The sequence below is a fragment of the Volvox carteri genome, assembly GCF_000143455.1.
Source record: "Volvox carteri f. nagariensis unplaced genomic scaffold VOLCAscaffold_91, whole genome shotgun sequence".
Lineage (NCBI taxonomy): Eukaryota > Viridiplantae > Chlorophyta > Chlorophyceae > Chlamydomonadales > Volvocaceae > Volvox > Volvox carteri.
Genome location: NW_003307634.1, coordinates 327,903 through 346,636, shown reverse-complemented (window position 1 = coordinate 346,636; position 18,734 = coordinate 327,903). Strand labels below are relative to the sequence as shown.

The 18,734-nt window shown below is 54.7% G+C and overlaps 4 protein-coding genes across 4 annotated transcripts in view; 3 read left to right on the top strand and 1 right to left on the bottom strand.

Annotated features, from left to right (window-relative positions):
• Positions 1-955: 955 nt before the first annotated feature.
• Positions 956-10,390, top strand: VOLCADRAFT_99630 (uncharacterized protein; the record flags this gene model as incomplete). The annotated part of the gene is made up of 15 exons (XM_002958323.1): positions 956-1,016; positions 1,223-1,338; positions 1,638-1,691; positions 2,690-2,701; positions 3,087-3,179; positions 3,946-4,041; positions 4,572-4,679; positions 5,078-5,150; positions 5,975-6,210; positions 6,337-6,474; positions 7,727-7,920; positions 8,211-8,384; positions 8,862-8,940; positions 9,843-9,882; positions 10,332-10,390. 15 exons carry the CDS (start codon positions 956-958, stop codon positions 10,388-10,390), a joined length of 1,533 nt encoding a protein of 510 aa, XP_002958369.1.
• Positions 10,391-11,147: 757 nt separating this feature from the next.
• Positions 11,148-11,870, top strand: VOLCADRAFT_48703 (uncharacterized protein; the record flags this gene model as incomplete). Its single annotated transcript, XM_002958322.1, has 2 exons — positions 11,148-11,197; positions 11,726-11,870. Coding segments are annotated over 2 exons (195 nt in total), but the record flags the coding sequence as incomplete, so codon positions are not given.
• Positions 11,871-14,201: 2,331 nt separating this feature from the next.
• On the bottom strand, positions 14,202-15,419 carry VOLCADRAFT_77907 (peptidyl-tRNA hydrolase 2/Bcl-2 inhibitor of transcription 1). The gene is made up of 2 exons (XM_002958304.1): positions 15,192-15,419; positions 14,202-14,390 (listed from the first exon to the last, which is right to left on the bottom strand). Exons 1-2 carry the CDS (start codon positions 15,348-15,350, stop codon positions 14,208-14,210), a joined length of 342 nt encoding a protein of 113 aa, XP_002958350.1. The 5' UTR covers positions 15,351-15,419; the 3' UTR covers positions 14,202-14,207.
• A 1,317-nt stretch (positions 15,420-16,736) lies between these two features.
• VOLCADRAFT_32516 (uncharacterized protein) overlaps positions 16,737-18,734 on the top strand; it is a gene marked incomplete at both ends in the record, with an annotated part of 2,536 nt that continues 538 nt past the window's right edge. Inside the window, 3 exons of the mRNA XM_002958321.1 lie at positions 16,737-16,796; positions 17,343-17,594; positions 17,967-18,393. Of these exons, the coding sequence (XP_002958367.1) occupies positions 16,737-16,796; positions 17,343-17,594; positions 17,967-18,393 (739 nt within the window). The remainder of the gene's footprint in view (positions 16,797-17,342; positions 17,595-17,966; positions 18,394-18,734) is intronic.

Genomic DNA, 18,734 nt, shown 5'->3' with positions numbered 1-18,734 from the left:
TATTGTACACCATTAGGCAAATAGTTTGTTGGACGCTCCGGGATGGGGCGTCTTCGATGCGTGGGAAACACCTGGGATCATCATGGGCGGCAGTGGCAGCTGGCTCATAATAATCCTTTTAATGACCCCTGTACCTGGCGTCGTACGTGGAAGAACGAACCGTCAACAGAGGCCAGGGCGGGGCGGGGCCGGGGGAAACACAACACTACTTCTACTCACCAGCGTGTCCCGGGCCGGTCCGTCAGTTGTACGGCACGTACGGCAATCGATCCCCAGCCTATAGGCTGAGGATAGATTGTTACAACAGCAGTCTGCTGCAACACAACAGCAGTCTGCAAACCAATTGACAACGTTTTATTTGCATAAGGGGGTGGAGATGGGGATTACCTGTTAGGTGTATATCTATCTAGGTCGAGCACCTTTGCGTCTGCTGCAATGCATTTGCTGCCATAAGGACGGCATCTGTAGGAATGCATGGATGCATATATCCACTTACCTATTTATCCACTGCATTACATGTCGGCTGAGATGTGCGCATGGAGTTGTACACGTATATCACAGATGTGACCCAATTGAGACTTGCTTACTCCATCCGTAGAAGATAGTGTTGCGTATGAATGCATGAAGAATAAAAGCTGGAGCAGGAGGGCGACTTCAGGGCCGGCGCTTGCCAGGTATGGGGTCTCGGCTCTGTTGGACGCTGCTCGTGGCTCGTCCATGCCGTAACCGGAGGATGCCGGGTGCATGCCGCTGACATGATAGGTGCACACACGGCAAATTATAACCATAATTTATGAGCTTCTGGTAAATCGAGGAAGTTAAGTTTCTGAGTAACATAGCTAGATTTACAGAGTACTCCCCTTCGGCAGCAGCGTTTTGCTGTAACTAGCAGACGAAATCAACCTTGTAACGGTTCGGTCGGGTCGAACTATCAAGTCTAAGTACAGTTCCAAATATGGATGATGATTTTGCAAAGCGAGGGCCATTGCAAAGAAGCCGGAAGGACGCCGGCCAAGGTTAGCGTGGGATTTGCTGAGGGCTGCAATATAATATAATTATGAACTTAACGACATATGTTGAATACAATAATGAACCGGATGCCTTGCATCAATCCTGGCGCGAAGCTCAAGTCGGACAGAAGGCAACACTAATTAGCTTATTAGGCTAGCAAATCCTTCCTTAGAAGCTATAACCTTTGACTGTCTCTTCTGTTTACCGCAAGGTCGTCCGGCAGACCAACTCCGGCAGACCGAGTTGGTCAAGAGATTTCGTGCTTTGAAAAAGGAGTTTCTCGTGCTCCAGCGCGTCAAGGCCGCAAACCTGCTCGCGGCGAACAAGGTGAATGCCGTGATTATGTCCTCCCACATCGCGCGCAACTCCACGTCTCTTCCGAAGGGAGTGGGGACGCGATGCTGAAAAAAAGCCCGCGCGCTGTTAGGATTTAACCGACAGTGCTACAGCAGACTACAACATGTTTCCCACCCCTCCATCGTATCATCGTCAAGAGTGTAACTTCATGATTTGCGCACTGCACTAACTTACCAAACTGCCCTGTTCCGATTTGGTATTTTCTTTACTACCTTGTGTGCGGCAGGCCGCCATATCTTCCTACGTGTCGTACCGCCTGCGCAATGCAGAAGGTCGCACACGAAGTGCCCTTCCTATTCCCAAATTCGGAGACGTCCAGACCGGTGAGACGCCAAAAGAATATTTTTTGCCGCTCACTCGTCCATTTTATGGTTGAATACGCCTAATACATGGGGGCGTATACGTGACATACATACACGCGTATTAACCCGCCCGGCTGTATGTATGTATGTATGTATGTATGTATGTATGTATGTATGCATGCATGCATGCATGTATGTATGTATCGAGAATAAGCGTGCACAATCGTACCATGTTTGGCTAGGCATATAGCCCTGCTGCGCGTCATGCACACAGCTGTGGACACATGCATGGCATGTCCTGCAGGACGTGTCAGACGCCTGACGTCATTGCAAGTAATACTTAGTAGTAGCATATGTAACACCAAACGAGGAATGCATCCCCCCGTTACAAACGGCGGAAATGTGATGACGATGACGAGCAACGAAATCTAACGATAACCGGTAACTGACGACGATGACGACGACGATGACGACTGTCGCATGTTTCACGTTCCACCCGCCACCTTTCCCCCCGGGGACTTACGCACCATCACTGCTGTATCAATTCCACCTTTCCGCCTGCTCTCTGCTGCAGCTGCTGCTGCTCCGTCCTGTTGCAAATAAGATGTCCTTGATTGTGATTTGACTGCTGTTGGGGGGGTTGGCTGCCAACGTGGGGATGGGATGGCAACGACATGAATCCACCTCCTTATACATCTAACTATCTAGCTATCTAACTATCTATTTACCTGTTTATTCTTACGTTCATCTATCTATCTGTATATGTCTATCTGGGTCTATAAAGTTGTGTCGTCATCGCTTACATGCACACACAGACATGCCGGCGGGGTCGAACTCGGAACCGGCAGCAGCAGCAGCAGCAGCAGCAGCCACAGCCACATCGCCAGCAGCAGCAGCAGCAGCACATCATCCGCCGCGTTCCAACCCGCTCCCGCTCCCTCTTTCCGACCGACGGTCGGTCGTCAAGTCTTCAGGCAGCGCCCAACCCTTGCGCTCCCGCATAGTCGTACTGCCCGCAGTGCAACCGGTGGGTGAGAGCGAGCGAGAGCGAGGAGCCGCCAATGTGGTGTGTCAAGGTGGTGGTGCCCATTGCGGCACCATTTAGCCAGATAGATAGATAGATAGATAGATAGATAGATAGATAGATAGATAGATACTTCCTGCGCTTGTAGTCCTTGATTAAGAATTAGAATTCGACTTTGTTAACGCACGCACCCGCTCATCACCTAGGCCTGAGCTTCCTCGCGTCTCTCCTGCTGACTCACTCTGCCTGCCTCCCAACCTCCGCCCCCTTTCAACTCCCCCGTCCAACTGCTATGTAATGCACTCTGTGCTCTGTGATGTATGTATGTACGTATATGTATGTATGTAATGTATGTAAAGCCGCCGTCGTACACCACGTGGTCGTACTTGAAGCGAAACGAGTTGGCACGGGACCACGGCCGGCGCATGTTCCTGGTTGACGATGTTGGGGAGACGGTGCCTGCAGACGATGGCGAGACGGAGGAGGTAGGCAGGGTAGCGCGGAAATCTGTCCGTCTGTCTGTCTGCCTGTCTGTCTGTCCCTCTGTCTGCCTCTGGTGCTTGCTTGGCGAGGAGGAGGAGGAAGAGGATTGGGCCACGGGGTTTGGGCCTCGGCTGGATGACCCGTATGATCTGTATGTATGTAGCGTGTGTATGCTCTTCCTTTCATTTCCCGCCCAGTGGTGTGTATGTATGTGTGTGTGTGCAGTCGATATGCATTATGTGTGTACATCGATGGTACATCGATAGATACCTTCCATGCCTTCTGTATTATCCTGGGTGCATACATGCATACATACATACATGAGGAGGGTAGTAGTCTCAGGAGGCTGTTTGGCGTCTTGTGGTGTGAGCTCTTTGCGCTCTTTTTTTGCATGAGGATTTTTGAGCTTGGTGACCTCCCCAGCCCGGGATGACTCGTCGGGCTCCCGGTCGCCCAGGTCCTGGTTGCGAGCTCTCTAAGATGCTCGGTTCGTTCGGTCGGCAGGAAGAGCCCCCCAGTTGCGACTTCGTTTATGTTAGGAGACCAACGGGCATAGATCCCGTCTAGTTGGAGCGCCAAACAAGCGCTGTTGCGTGCCGGCCGTCGTTTCCCGTGCGGCCTGACCCGGGGGCGGAGTGCATGAGACTAACCAGCCGTATGCACCCGCCCCTCGCGCTGTGCTTCGGCCCTGGGCCCCCGGCTTTTCAGCCCACAGTGTAATCAACGTCATACATACATACATACATACATACATACATACATGCGCAGCGTCTACCCTGGGAGGATATTGACGGGGCCGCCGTGGACTGGTCCATGAGCCGACTAGCCGAGGAGTACGGCTGGGAAGATCCAAATGTCCTGGAGGTGCGTACGGCAGTGGGTGACTGGACGGATGTACGTACACATGTATGTATGTATGTACATCATGCATTTGGCATGCTGGTGCGATGTCTCCAGGCGCCTGCTGGTGCCCTGTGGCGCTGCTGGTAGTGCTGCTGCTGGTGGTAGGAGTAGGAGTAGGGGTAGTAATAGTAATAGTGGGTTGCCGATGGATGCATGCATGTTGCCTAAATAGTTTACAGTTTAATTAATTATATTAAATATTAAATGTTAAATGTTTATTTATTTACTAAATGTTAATTATGTTAAGTATTAAATGTTAAATATTATTGTGATTTCCTGCTGCTCGCTCTTCCTATTTCTGCCGCTGCGTCCTAAAATTACGTAAATATAGTCCTAATAAGAATAGTATAATAGCCACACTACCTCCGGTGTTATCCGTTTCATAATGTTATTGTTATTATTAAATTCCCAACGTGGATGTTGGGGAATCCTCCAACTAACTCACCAACCAACCAACCAACTAACGGCCTGGAGCTTGGTGTTGTGTGTAGGCGTTGACGGAGGTCCTGCGGCCGAAGCCGGAGCGGGAGGCCGTTGCTCAGCGGCTCGCCTACCTGCAACGTCCCAGATTGGTGGATGAGGACCGGGAGGGCATCGAGGTGTGCGGTGTGTGGGGGGGTTGCGGTTTGTGGATATGTGTGTGGGTGAAGTCGATGGGTGCGCATGCCTTGATGCTTACAGCTAGGATAGCCGGGCGGGCATGCGGGGTTGGTGGGGCGGGGTTGCTTTGCCCTGCTCGGCCGGTGAATCATTTGCTTTTCATGATTTCATTGGACCGGGAATTGGAAGGGGCTCTCTTAACAAGCTGGCCACTATACGGGACATGCATGCCGGCAAAGGTCGGAAAGGTGATTTACATCACCAAGGTTTTACTCATCTTGCCAGCAAACAATGGCCTCTTCGCGTGTCCCGTCCTGCCTGTGTTTTCCTGCTCCCTTGGTGACATATACATACATACATGCGTACGTACATACGTACATGCATACAAACATGATAGGTGGAGGAGGTGCTGGACGCGTTTACCGGGGGCTTCTGCCGACGCTGCCGTATCTACGGCTGCCGTACACACGGTAAGTAAGTACCGTAAGTAAAAACCTGTCTACTCTCCTCTATTTGTCCAAACGTTGCCTCCCGTGCCTCCTCCTTCCTGCTGCTGCTGCGAGTAGCTGCTGCTTGGTGCCGCCAGTGCTGCTGCAAGCTGCACTCCTTAGTTGGCCGTTAGTGCAGTCGCCGCCTGGGTTACCCCCCCCCCCCGCGCCGCCTCGTTCCCGGGGTTAGCAACCGCAATCTCCTATATATAGGGTGCCCACCTAGCCCTAGCACTCGCGAGGGCCTTCATCACCACCAGGGCCGCCTACGCGCTCACACATGCCGATTCGAAAATCAGTCAAAAATCGGCTGTGTGCGTGCTTTTCCATGTGTACGGGAATATGTACGGCCATGCTATGCACCCGGAAAGTGCATACAGTAAACCTCCCGGCTGCTATTGCTGGTGTCTGCTTCGATCGTCGTCAGTGGTTCGTGTTGTTACCCCCCCGCCCCCCGAGTGCTCACTCCCCCTCTCTGATCCCCCTCCCCCCCTCCGGATCTACGCGGCTGGCCGGGTGACCACTTTGGATGACCTGCCCATGGCGTGTTTTTTGTGTGCGTGTGTATGTGTGCGTGTCTGTGTGTATGTGTGCGTGTGTATGTGTGCGTGTCTGTGTGTATGTGTGCGTGTGTATGTGTGCGTGTGTGTGTATGGGCGTGTGTATGTGTGCGTGTGTATGTGTGCGTGTTTTTTTGTTTGTGTGCGTGTGTATGTATGTGTATGTGCGTATGTATGTGTGCGTGTGTATGTGTGCGTGTGTATGTGAGGTAGGCGGCGGCCACGTCAAACCCCATCACCGTCCAGCTCCCCCTCGTCCCCCTCCGCGGGGCGCCAGCGAGCTGCCCTGCAGCCCTGGCTGCTGGCGCCTGGCCGCGAGGGTGCCGCCACTGAGGGTTTCGACTGGCGGCTTCCGAGGACCCCCTACTACTACTACTGCTGGTGGTGGTGGTGGTGGTGGTGGTGGTGGTGGTGGGCCGCGGGCAGCTGAGGCGGCGGATGGAGGTGTGGACGACACGACGGCGATGATAATGGATGCGGATGTGGGTGCGGGTGACGGGGCTGGGGGTGGTGGTGGAGGTGCCGGCTCAGCTGCTGCTGCTGCGGCTGCTGCTGCGGCTGCGGCTGCGGCTGCTGCTGCTCATCAAGTCGCGGCACGGGGCCCGCAGGGGCCGCAGCAGCTAGGACATCTCCGGAGGGCGGGACACCTGGGTGGCGGCGACGGCGGCGGTGATGACGACAGGGACGACAGCCCATCATGCTCTTTTAGCCCGTACGATATGTCCCTTGTGAGGCAAGGAATTCAGGTATGTATGTGTGTATGTATGTTGGTGGGTGGGTAGTTTAGGTAGGTAGTTATGTAGGTGGTTAGGTAGGGCGGATAGACAGGCAGTTGCGGACTTTTGCGAACCGGATGTGTTCCGAATGAAAATGTGCAAAATAAATAATTAGGGATGAGATTATTATAATTATCATCCTCAAGGCTCCATACCACGTTGACGTTTGTGTGTCGTACGCGCGTTGGATAATCCAGCTGACGTGGGTCGTCTTGAGTCGGACTGTGTATGCATGTGTGTATGCCTGTATGTATGTTTTCATGTGTGTTACATACCTGCTGGAGTTGCGCTACCCTACATCGAAGTCGTAAGGGGAGCACATACATACATACATACATACATACATACATACATACATACATACGAACCTTTTTGGGGGCCCTCCAAGTAAAGTCGGCGAGCCAGTCAGGCAAGGAGAGAGGGGGCTGAAGGTGTATTCCGCCGTACACTTGCGTGCGTAGGTCTTTGGCATGGGTAACCCCTGCCTGGTCACCCGGCTGCTGGGCAACACGGCCATACACACGTGCGCCGCTGTGAAGCTGGCCATGGAGCAACTTCACCTTGGACACCGAGACGGCGGCGGCGGCAGCGGCGGCGGCGGCGGCGGTGGCGGCGGCGGCGGCGGCGGCCAGCCAGCAGCAGCAGCGGAAGCGGAAGAGGTAGCAGCGGCAAATGGTTTGGCAGCTGCCACGACGTGGATGCCGACGGCAGCAACAGCAGCTGCCGCTGATACTGCAGGAGCAGCGGCTGTGGCTGATGATGATGATCCTGCTGCTGCCGGTCCGGAGGCCGCCGCTGCCGGTGGCGGTGGCGGCGGCGGTGGCGGGGCTGCGCCGCTGGGGGCTAACGGTGGCGGCAGCGGCGGCGGCGACGGGGAAGGCGGTACTGGTACTGGCGGCGGCGGTGATGCCCTCAACGGCGACCTCAACAGCGGCCGGGTGGAGCACCAGCCAGCTGCACGCCGTAAGGGTGGCCGAGCGAGGAAGGTACACGTGATGATGCAGTACACAGCGATTATGTACATGATGATGCAGTGAAGAGTGCGTGAGGAGCTGTACACACCTACCTACCTACCTACCTACCTACCTATCTACCTACCTACCTACCTTGTTTCTTCCCTCCTCTCCCCCTCTCTCCTCTCCTCGCCTCGCCTCGCCACTCATATCTCCCCTCCCCTCCTCTCCTGTCGCCTCACCGAAACACTTACCCCGGTGGTTTTCAGACCGTCCTGACCAACAACAACAAGTACGCTCGCTCGCTGGTTGCCAGCTCGCGCGCACAACAGGGCGGCAACAGCGACTGGCACGAGTACCAGCCCTGCACCTGCGTGGGCCAGTGCAAGGCCGACTGCTCCTGCGTGCGCGTCCGCAACTTCTGTGAGAAGTTCTGTGGCTGCAGCACTTCCTGCCGGGAGAGGTGAGTCTCCCGAGAGAGCTGGGAGCGTGAGGGTGCTGGGGGGGGGGGTGGCTGCGACCCTGTGAGGCTTTCGAGTGCCGCCTAGTGCGCATGCAAGTACCTAACCTACCTATGGATGGATGGATGGATCTATCTATCTATCTATCTATCTAATCTATCTATCTAATCTATCTATCTAATCTATCTATCTAATCTATCTATCTACAGCCAGCTAGCCAGCTATATGTGTATCGTTATGTATGTTCGATGTGGACCAGGTTCCGTGGCTGCACATGCAAGTCCGGCTGCAGGACCAACATGTGCCCCTGCTGGGCTGCGGGCCGCGAGTGCGACCCGGACCTGTGCGGCGGCTGTGCGACCACCCTGGAGTGCGGGGCGGAGCCGGGCCGCGAGTGCCACAACATGCGGCTGCGCATGCGGCAACACGCCCGCGTAGTGCTGGGTACCTCGGACATCCCTGGTGGGTGCGGCGACGGGGGGGGGGGGAGGGGGAGACGAACCACGAGCGAGTGAAGCTGGCTGATGCCAAAGGGAGGAGAGGCAGTTGGTAGGAAGAGAAGCGGGCCGGGGAGAGGAGTGCGGGGGGGGGGAGCAGGTGGGAGGTGTGTTTGTGTGTGTGTGCGTGTGTGCCTTGTACTTCGAGAATTCACCATTATCGTATATATTTTAGTAATGTATCATTATGGCTACTTACTTCTATAGACTCAGATTAGGCACTACTGGTAAGGCGCGGACCATTGCGATCCACTGAGAAGTTGTGACTAGGGTGACTAGACGAGGGTGCCCCGAAATACCGGGAAAGGCAGGGTTTCGCCGGGTAGCGGCCACGGGTGAAGATATGGCCCCCCTGTCCCACACATCACACCTACCTCGGCTGCGCATCTCATCTTCTGATGCGTCGCCACGGCCAAATTTGCACCTCCCCGGCGCCCCAACCGCAGGAGCTGGTTGGGGCTTATTCACGGCACAGTACGGGCTAAGAACGGCTCTGGGGAGTACACCGGGGACTTGATTACACAGGTGGGGGGGTGGGTGGATGGGGGTGAGGGTGACTAGGCGGGTGGGTGGGTGGGTGAGGGTGTGGGTGTGGGTGTTGCTCGGATGCTGAAGATGTTAGGCTTCTAGTCAATATGTGGAGGTGCGCTGACGACGGAGGTGTAAGGCCTCGGGCGACGCAGTTGCAGTTGCAGATGGGGATGATGATCTGGATTGAAAACCCTGTTGCACAACAGTGTTGTTTCAGGCCTACAGGGCGCACAAAGCAGATAGAATACCCTTGAGGGCTTTCACCTGCTACTGCTGCTGCTGCTACTGCTGCTGCTACTGCTGCTGCTACTGCTACGGCTGTTTCTTTCCGTGTGTGCTCTAATGAACACAGGACGAAGCCAACCGGCGGGGTAGCATCTACGACTTCATGAATAACAGGTAAAATAAACAAGAGGGGACCGGGGTTCAAACTCCCCCCCCCCGGGGGAGTTACCCGCCTCACTTCTTTGTTACCCTTTTGTTATTGCATTGCATTTTTCTTCCCACTTGAAAACCTTCCCCCTCCCGCTTAGCTGTGCGCGATGCCCTCGTCCCCTCTTCTCCGTGATCCCGTCCCTGTTTACGGAGTTGTCTACGCTGTTTTTTCCCCTCGCGCGCCTTACTGCCCACTTCTCTCGCACTAGCTCTACCTGCTCCGTATTGCGCGCTTGTCGCTATCAGCACACCTCTTCCCTTTACCCACCTCCAGCTCCTGCCTCCCATACCTAAATTCCCTCCTTTGCCACCTCCCCCATCTCCAGCTCCTTCCCCTCTTTCTCCCAACCCAGTTCCCGCTCCCTTTCACGCCGAACCCCTCCACTTCCCGCTACCTATCTCCCACTCCCGCCTCAACCCCCCCAAACCTGACGTCCTCCCCTCCCCTCCCCACGTATTAGGCACGACGGGGCTGCATGCACATGCCCCTAGTGCGCGCAGGTTGGCGGGAGCCACGGGTGGCCCCGGCCCGCGCACTTGCGCTTCTCTTCCTACCAACTCCCTCTCCTCCCTTGGGCTTGGCTTTTCTTTTGCGTTGGAAAGAACGTTCGCGTTTGCGTTCTTTCCAACCCCCTTCTTTGCATTCTGCCGGCATACACGCCGTCCAATGCGTCATCCCGTCCAATGCGTCATTAGGTCATCTCGTACGACACCTTCTGTGTCGTCCTGCGCCGCCTTTTGCTATTATTATTTTTTAGTTCCTGCGTTTTCTTCCGTTTTCATATAGGTTCTTTAGGGCTTCTCGTTTCCAGCTTCCCCGATCAGCTAGTTTTATACTCCTTTTCAGCAGCATTTGCATGCGTTTTCGTATTTTTCTTTCGCTGCTCACAAATTCCCCAACCTCTCTGCCTTGCATGTGCCTTTACCCGCTGCTCCTGCTGCCTGGCCAGGTGAGTCCAAAAGGTGGTTCGAGCTTCTTTGGTATTTCGCGTTGGTGTCGGTAGGCTAGCCGGAATAGTTTAGTTTGGGTCGGTCGGGTCAGTCGCGCGTTCTAGTTTTTTTGGGGGGTTGGGAGGAACACTTGCATACCGGCAGCCTTTCAGTATCAGCAATGCAGCTTTCTTTCCTGGCCAGCAACTTTACGCCTCTTTTACGTCAGCATTTTTTCTCGCCGCATTTTTTCTCGCCGCCTTCACTACTTTTTCTACACCTACTAGTTTACGGTTTGGCTATAATATTTCTGGCGGCTTAGGTAGGTAGGACTTCCAACATCTACGTCAATTCTTCGTCCCGAGGTTACAGTCGTCATCTCGAGGTTACAGTCGTCACAGTCGCCACGGACGCCTTTCGGTCAGTTCTTTCGGTTGCTACTATCTTGCCCTGGCAGCAGCTTCAATCGCGTGTGGTTCGTCTTTCCCCCCCCGGGGGTTGTGGGTTGTGGGTTGTGGAATCCCCTCGCTTTCCCAATATGGCTCCTTTTTGCGACACATAGAATAAAGTTGGGCCGCATTGCTGTCGCCCAACTTGTTTATCCATACGGACATACGGACATACGGACGTGACACACTTATTCTCGCTGGTCACGCGGTAAGGTCTGGTGGTCCTCCCATTTATTTGTGACATTGTTGCATCGCATGCAAACATTGCGATGATGTTTGTGGAATATATTAATTGACAGCGACACGACGCCTCTCTTATCAAAATCCTCGCCTCGCTGTATATATGTATGTATGTATGTATTTTCTTCCCTGTCTGGTGGCACATGCAGCTACCTGTTCAACCTGAACAACGAGTGGGTTGTCGACGCGAAATTCAGGTAAGCAATTTGCAGTACTAGCAGTAGCAACAGCAGTAGCAGCAGCAGCAGCAGCATGAGAAAATGCCGTCGGCAGAGAGTGCGGCCCAGATAGGCTTAAAAAGGGAAAAGGGTTAGATATGCACAGTGGTATAAAGTGAGTGGCCACACAGCCTGATAAGATAATAGTACCTTAAAAGAGTATCGGAATTGCACTGACAACGACGTGTGTTATGTTGATTCCCTTTCTGCCCTTTTGTGACCACGGGGTCCCCTCAGGGCGCATATGTATGTATATGTGCCCACGTGTGCACGCACGCACCCAGCAGCAGCCATCCTTCAATCCCTTTCTCTTTTTACACATTTCATCCCCCCCGCCGCTAGCGCTCGTGCCGCTGCATACAGCAGCTACCCATGTAATGACACGCATCCATCTGCTGTGTGTGTATCGGTGGAAGAAACACTATTTCCAAAAAAACACTGAAATCTTTTTATTATTGCCGAGAGCTTGTTCCGAATGTTCCCCTCGCAACATACCCCTGCCTGCAGGGGCAACAAGCTCCGCTGCGCCAACCACAGCGAGGAGCCTGTCGCGAAGGCCAAGGTGCTGCTCGTGGACGGGGAGAGCCGCATTGCCATCTTGGCGGATAAGAACCTGGCACCGGGCACGGAAATCACTTACGACTACAGGTATATATGTGTACGTGCGCGTGCTTTGCTTGTTTTCAAATAGGTTATGCATGCATACATGCATGTACGTATGCATGTATGTAAGTATGTTTATGTTCATGCACCGCACTGCTGCAGGTACTCGGACGACACAGCGCCCCACTGGGTGAAGAAGAAGAAGCTTCGGGGGTAGTAGTAGTGTAGTAACCGCGCGGAAGGGCGGCGGGAGTTACCCGCTTACCTCACCACCTACTAGTTCACTTCACTGGAGTTGAACGAGTAGCCGAACGAGTTATTAGCAGCAGCAGCTAGCTGGGCGGCAGGCACAAGAGCAGCAGGATCGCTAGATCGATAGACCTAGTACGGGCTGTGCTCTGCGGTGCGGTAGGACTCCCGAGGGTGTATGTCGTGCCATGTATGGCTGCCGGGCTCTAGCACAGCTTTTAGCTTGGCATAGCCTGGTTATTACATCTATAAGTGTTTTTTTAGCTGTTATAACTTGTCGTGGCAGGGTGATATGAGCTACTGTTGGCCACCCAGCAGCCGGCAGCTAGCAAGGCTGGGACCTGTGAAGTGATGCCGTACAAGCCACGTGTGTGCACGCACCGCACAGGCTTTGACAGCATATGTCAGCCTGGCTGACATTTCAGGGAGATGTCTGTTCGTGTGTATGTGTGTGTGTGTGTGTTTGCCAGCAGCACAGTTCCTCCTATTCTTTGTTCGTCGACATTCTGACTTTTTACTGTTGTCTAGTGCTGCACACGGTGGAACCGTGCGGCACACATTTGTCGTCTTCAGATTCAACAACCTCGACGCAGCGCAAGCTCTTATGGCCGTATACAACCGTATACAACCGTACACAGCCGTGAACGCACGTCTAGAGGGAATTTCTAGAGGGAATCCTCGTCTCCGTCTAAGGATGGAATGACGCGCACCCGGCCAGCATGGACATGCGTACGTCCGTCTGTACGCGCGCATGTGTTCTTTTGTGTTCTTGTCGGTCACAGCGGTCGATATGTGGACATACGTATATACATATACACATATATGTCGACCGTACACCCCATGGTGAGGGTTGGTCCGCTGCTTTCCACGTGCCGTGTGCAGTTTTGGGAAAGGTGGCGTGTATATATACGGCACGTCGGCAGTAGAGCGCTTGCGGACGGAGGTTTTTTGTGTTTATGTAGTCAGGCCGCGGTGTGCCTGTCTCTGTGATATTCACGTGTCAGCTGCGAAACTTGTTGTTGTTGTTGTTGCTACTGGCTGTGCTAACGGTGTTGCTGGCATGTAGCTGCCTGCGGTTTCAGTAGTGGTAGTAGTAGTAGTAATAGTAATAGGTATTACAGCTGTTTCGGTGTAGTGGTATGGGTCTTAGGGTTTTAGGCCTCCATAGGAGCAGAAGTTGAAGAATACTAGTCCATGTTGACGAGTATTAGAATAAAAAAGTTTAAAATCAGGATACTATGTAGGCGACAACAGGTTGTACGGGATGTGTGTATGTACGCAAGTTAGTGGTGCCTGGTAGGGCCCATAGGGCGCAACGACATTTGAAAGTCTCATTACGATGCTGTACAGCGTCCGTCCCCTCTGCTCGCACGTCTTGCGAGCTCGTGCGATTTCCGGTTGGCGGTGCCGAATCGCCAAGCTTACGATGATAGCTGCTTTATCGTCGAATAACCTCAACCCTCAAAGCCATTCCTCTCCCGCACACGCGCGCTCTGCCGAGTCAGTGCTCATAGCAGGTAAGCCAACGCAGCACTCCATCATGGCTGCACCCTTGCTTTGCTGTGTCCATCGGTTTATTTGTCTGTAAGCTCCCGCACCTCCCTTTGTCCCGTGCCACCTTCTAGACCGCGTCCTTCTAATCTTCCTCCTCATCCTGCTCTTAATTTATTTGTGCCTCCTGCCTTCCTCCGAAGCGTCTGTCCTCGTCCCGCTTTTCTCGCCTTGCTAGCCTGAAAAATGAAACACCATCCCCTCCTCCTCCTCCTCTTCCCCCTGTTCCTCTACCTCTCTATCCATCTCCTTGCAGTTCAGGAATCCAGCTCTATAAACTTGAGAACCAAGTCACGATTAGAAAAAGAGCGACAGGGAACCTGTTTTGGTTTGCTGCTTATAAAACTACCCAACAAATCATCACCACCACCATCACCACCAACAGCTGCCATGGTTGCCACCTCGCAGCGGAGGATGTGACACTGATTTGGGGTTAAAAAGTAAGGTCTCGGCCCCTGCCATACATGACGCTGCGAGCCTAGGAGCCTGTGAGCCTAGGAGCCCAATCCGGAATAAATCAATTATTCTTAGTGATGACACCTTGGGAGCCTTTTTCTTTTTCTCTTTTCCTTCTTTTTCTCACACTTCACAGCAGCCTCAGGTGCCCCGTGACGGTGTCCAGCTCACTCTTGGGTGCGGGCCCTATGGCCAGCACCGTCTGAGAGCCCGCAGCGATTTGGGTCCGACCTGCGTCGTGAACGATGTAGGTGGGCATGCCCAGCGACACCGCCTTAGCCTCTAGCTCCGCCATCTCCGCCTCGTCGCCCACCTACACGCAACGTATGTATGTATGTATGTATGTATGTATGTATGTATGCATACATACGAGCTTTAGGAAAGTCATTTCAATGAGAGCCCCGTTGGAAGTGCACCCCCTGGTTCGGGGGGAGGGGGCGCCGTCGCTGGCGTCCGTTCCCAAACCGTCAGGACCTGAACCAATACACACGTGCTCTTGGCCACCTGAACACTTTTATAATCCTGTCAAGCCTTCAAGGGAAATGACAGTGGTGATGCGGAGAGGTGGTCTGGTTAGCACTCCTCTGGTTGCGTTGGTTCTCTTCAACTGTCCAACGCGGGGTTTGCAGGGGTGCAGAACACACACACACGTAGATACACACATAGATACACATACACATAGATACACGCACATAGATATACACACGCATCGATACACACATATCGATACACATACAAATAGATACACATACAGCGATGTCGGTGGTGGGTAGTGAAGCTGAACCCCCCTACTTAACACATACATACATACATACATACACACACGTATGTCCCAAGCAACGCGGCCCCCTCCCATACACCTCTTCACCTCCCCCCACAAGTCTGATCCATCGGCTTTTGTTTCCGCGCACATGGGATGCTGCACTTGCCCCGACGGGCCTTTGCTTTCCCTCCCCTCCCCGCGGAGGTTACCCCTCCCCGCGAGAGAGAGGTCTCCGGGGGCCCGGGCCCCTCAATTGTGAGATTCGACGTGCTGCTGGCTATATGTGCAGGGGTTGCAGATGCCCTGACCCAGATAGCACTCCTTTACCGCTCGGGTTACCGGCTGGCTTACCTTAAGCGCAATCTTGGGTTGTCCATACATCTCCCACTGCCGTATAGCAACGTTGTGGCTCTGGTAGTGCGCCCAGAGGACCCCCACAGCCGCATGCGCGCATTGCGCGCCCACTTTGCCCGTACCCATTTTTAAAGACATGTTGACGCACAGGACCATTTTGAGCTCCTCTTTGGGGCGGGGAACGGGAGCAGGCGAGGGGGACGCAGCTGCAGCAGCGCCCGCGCGGCGAGCTGCTGCCTTGCTGCTGTTGTTGCCGGCCTTCTTTGTGCTGCTGGCGCTGGCGGATTTCCTGGCGCTCCGCTTAGATGAGGCGTCGCGTAGCAACCAACCAATTGCAACGCCACCGGCGACCTTGAGCAACGAGTCGACGAGGACAAGTGCAAGCGCGGGCATGCTTGCTGCTGTGATTGTGGGGGCCTAGCGGCGGCGCTACCACAGCTCCTTATTATTTGAATTATGGTACAGCGAGAGGTTTAAAAAGATTAACGCATTTATAAGGCCATTAGGAAACACCAGCGCCGAACGACCAACCGCAGACAAGCTGCCTTTTGGGTGCTACAGTGTTTTCATCAATTACAAAAACCAAGCTGTTTAGTTGGAAGCAACACAACGCGAAAATAAAAGGGGGACTAGGAAATGTGGTGGCAGACCGTTAGTTACGGCAAGGCACTGGAAACGATTCAGCGAACTAAGGCTGCTTAGGCCCAAATTGTTAGGCTCCTTGCAAAGCGTAATATTTCTAGCCTACTTCAGCTTGGAAGGTTGGTTTGCTGTGAGTCTTGTGAGCAGGACTCTGCTTGTGAGTTGTGACCCGCCGACTAAACTCATCCAAACGAGTTTCCGTCGCCGTAGCTGTAAACCTATATGTTATATGAGGATGCAGAGCTTGGCAACTAGCACGGGTGAATTGCCGCTGAGGCCGATAGGCTCAATGCATCGACTAGTCACGTCGACGTCTCCGCGTTGCTCACCGGCAGCGCATCCCTTACGCCACAAAGCCATGCATCTACCTGGCTCCCTCCTCACTGCATCTTCTTTCTGCCCAAGGTGGCCCGTGTACAACCGCTTCAAGGTCTCCTCTTCCACCTCACATTGTGCACTGTCGATGGCAGCCGCCAGCAGCCAGCAGGAACTCCTGACCGGCGACGACCTCGTCTTAGATGACCAGGACGCCGTGGCAGCCGCTGAAACTGGTGGTCGCAACTACCTCCAGCTTTCAGACATGTCAGATGAATCACTGCAGGTGGGCCGGGGTAGAATACCGATTTTAAAATGGCAGCGACCTCGGTGTATGGGGAATGTCATTTATAATCCTACCCCTCTATCCTGCCCCTGCTAACGGCAGGATTCGAAGGGGTTAAAAAGCATTAAACGGAAAATCAAAACCCCGAACATCAACGGACCTCACCTCACCTCGTCTGACCTGACAACTTCACGGGCCGCCACCCCCTAACCCTACCCACCCCCCTAACCCTACCCACCCCCTACCCACCCCTAACCCTAACCCTCCCAACCCCCAACTCCCTTACTTCCCCAACCCCCCAGGTCCGCATGGTGCAATGGTATCCGGGCCACATCGCCCGAGCCGAGAGACAACTCAAAGTATGCGTGTGTGGTGTGTATATTTGTATTTATTTGCTTGTGAGAGGGAGCGGCGAGGGGGGAAAAGAGAATAAGAGTGTGTATGTGTGTATGTGTGTGCCTGTGTGTATGTGTGAGCGAGAAAGGGGAAAAAAAGGAGGGAACGGAAATGGGCGCTCTCTTGAACGTGTTAAGGGGGCCAGCTAAGTATTAGGCAGCGCGGGCGCTTTGCATGCTGTTACTGCTGCTGTTAGTTGGTACTTCTGCTGTTAGTTGGTACTGCTGCTGCTACTGTTGCTGTTAGTTGGTACTGCTGCTGCTGCTACTGCTGCTGCTGCCGGTGCTGCCACCTGACTGCCTCCCCCTACCCGACTGCCTGTTTGTCTGTCTGCCTGTCTATCTGGCTGCCTGTATGTTTGTCTATCTGTACCGTAATTTTAACCACCTGCTACCGCTACCACTCGTATCCACTAGCACACCCACACAACCCAAAACCCCCCAAACTCGCCCTTCCCCCCCCTCTCACCCCTCCGCCCCCCCTTCCCCGTCCCGCCCGGCCCCCCCCAGGCCCAGCTCGGAATGGTGGATGTGGTGTTGGAGGTTCGCGACGCCCGCATCCCCATCTCCACACACCACCCGCAGATCGCCCAGTGGGTGGGAGTCAAGCCGCGTCTGCTGCTCATGAACCGGGCAGACGAGGTTTCGGAGCGCGATCTGGCGGCTTGGAGAGCGCACTTCCGTGCCACGCGGCAGCAAGTGTTTTGGACGGACGGGCGAAGCGGCGACGGGGTCCGGGGTGTGAAGAAGGAGCTGCTCAAGGTGCTGCCTTGAGGGGACCTCTCGTTGGGATGTGGCTGCCTGTGTGTGTGTATTGTGTGTGTGGGGTGGGGGGTGTGTGGGGGTAAAGAGGGCCAATCGCATTCCGTTGCTGCCTTGCGCTTCCTGGACCCCGTACAGCCATATCCAGCAAAGGATTCCCCTAGGCATTCAAATAGACAGACATTCATACAGACAGACAGACAAACAGACAGACAGATATGCACACACACACCGGGGGGTGTTGTGGAGAAGCCGAAAACGGATCCTTTGACGGATCTGTTGACACACAAGGTTACTCACGTTTAAAACCGCCTCCGTCTTGTCAGTTTTTTCAAATTTGAATTCTTTCCCGGCCTTCAACTCGACTTGCAGGTCGCCGCCCAGCTCAATGCCAAACGAGCCAAGCGCGGTCTACAGCCCCGACCCGTCCGCGCCTGCGTCATTGGGTTTCCAAACATCGGCAAGTCCGCAATCATCAACCGCCTCGTCAACCGCCGCGCCGTCGCCTCCGCGCCGAAACCAGGCGTTACACGGCAGCTTCGTTGGGTACGAGTGGACGAGCAGCTCGACCTTCTGGACGCCCCTGGAGTGATTCCGGCTTCTTTCCGAGATCAGTTGGCGGCGCAACGTTTGGCGATGTGTAACGACATCGGTGAGGCGGCGTACTTGGCGTCGGCGGTGGCGGCGGCGCTGGTTCTAAGGATCAAACAGCTGGCGGCTGGGGAGAGCGCTGCCGCCGCCGCCACCGCCGCCGCCGCCGCCGCTACCGCCGCCGCCGATCTCGCTACACCCGCGGGTAGTAATGGAGTAGCTGTAGCAGCAACAGGAGCAGTAGCAGAAGGGAGGCCCACCGGGGCGGCGGGAGGGGCGGAGGAAGTGGAGGACACGGGGGGAAAGGGACGAGGAGGAGGGGGAGGGGGAGGGGGAGGGGGAGGGGGAGGAGGCGTTGTTAAGGGGCGGCGGAGAGACAGAGCAGGCGGCGATGAGACGGAGCAGGAGAAGGGGAAGGGGAAGGGGAAGGCGGCAGCAGGTGCAGGTTCTACCGCTGGTGGTGGTGGTGGTGGAGTTGTGGGCGGCGTGTTGGAGGCAGTACGGCGACGGTACGGCGTGGACCCCCTGGTACGTGTCGGGGAGGGTATG

Excerpts from the sequence above, each read along its gene's own strand:
- VOLCADRAFT_77907 (XM_002958304.1), bottom strand. The coding sequence starts at position 15,350 with ATGGTCCTGTGCGTCAACATGTCTTTAAAAATGGGTACGGGCAAAGTG. Across the intron at positions 14,391-15,191 it reads AACCCAAGATTGCGCTTAAG|GTGGGCGACGAGGCGGAGAT; the intron begins GTAAGCCAGCCG and ends CGTTGCGTGTAG.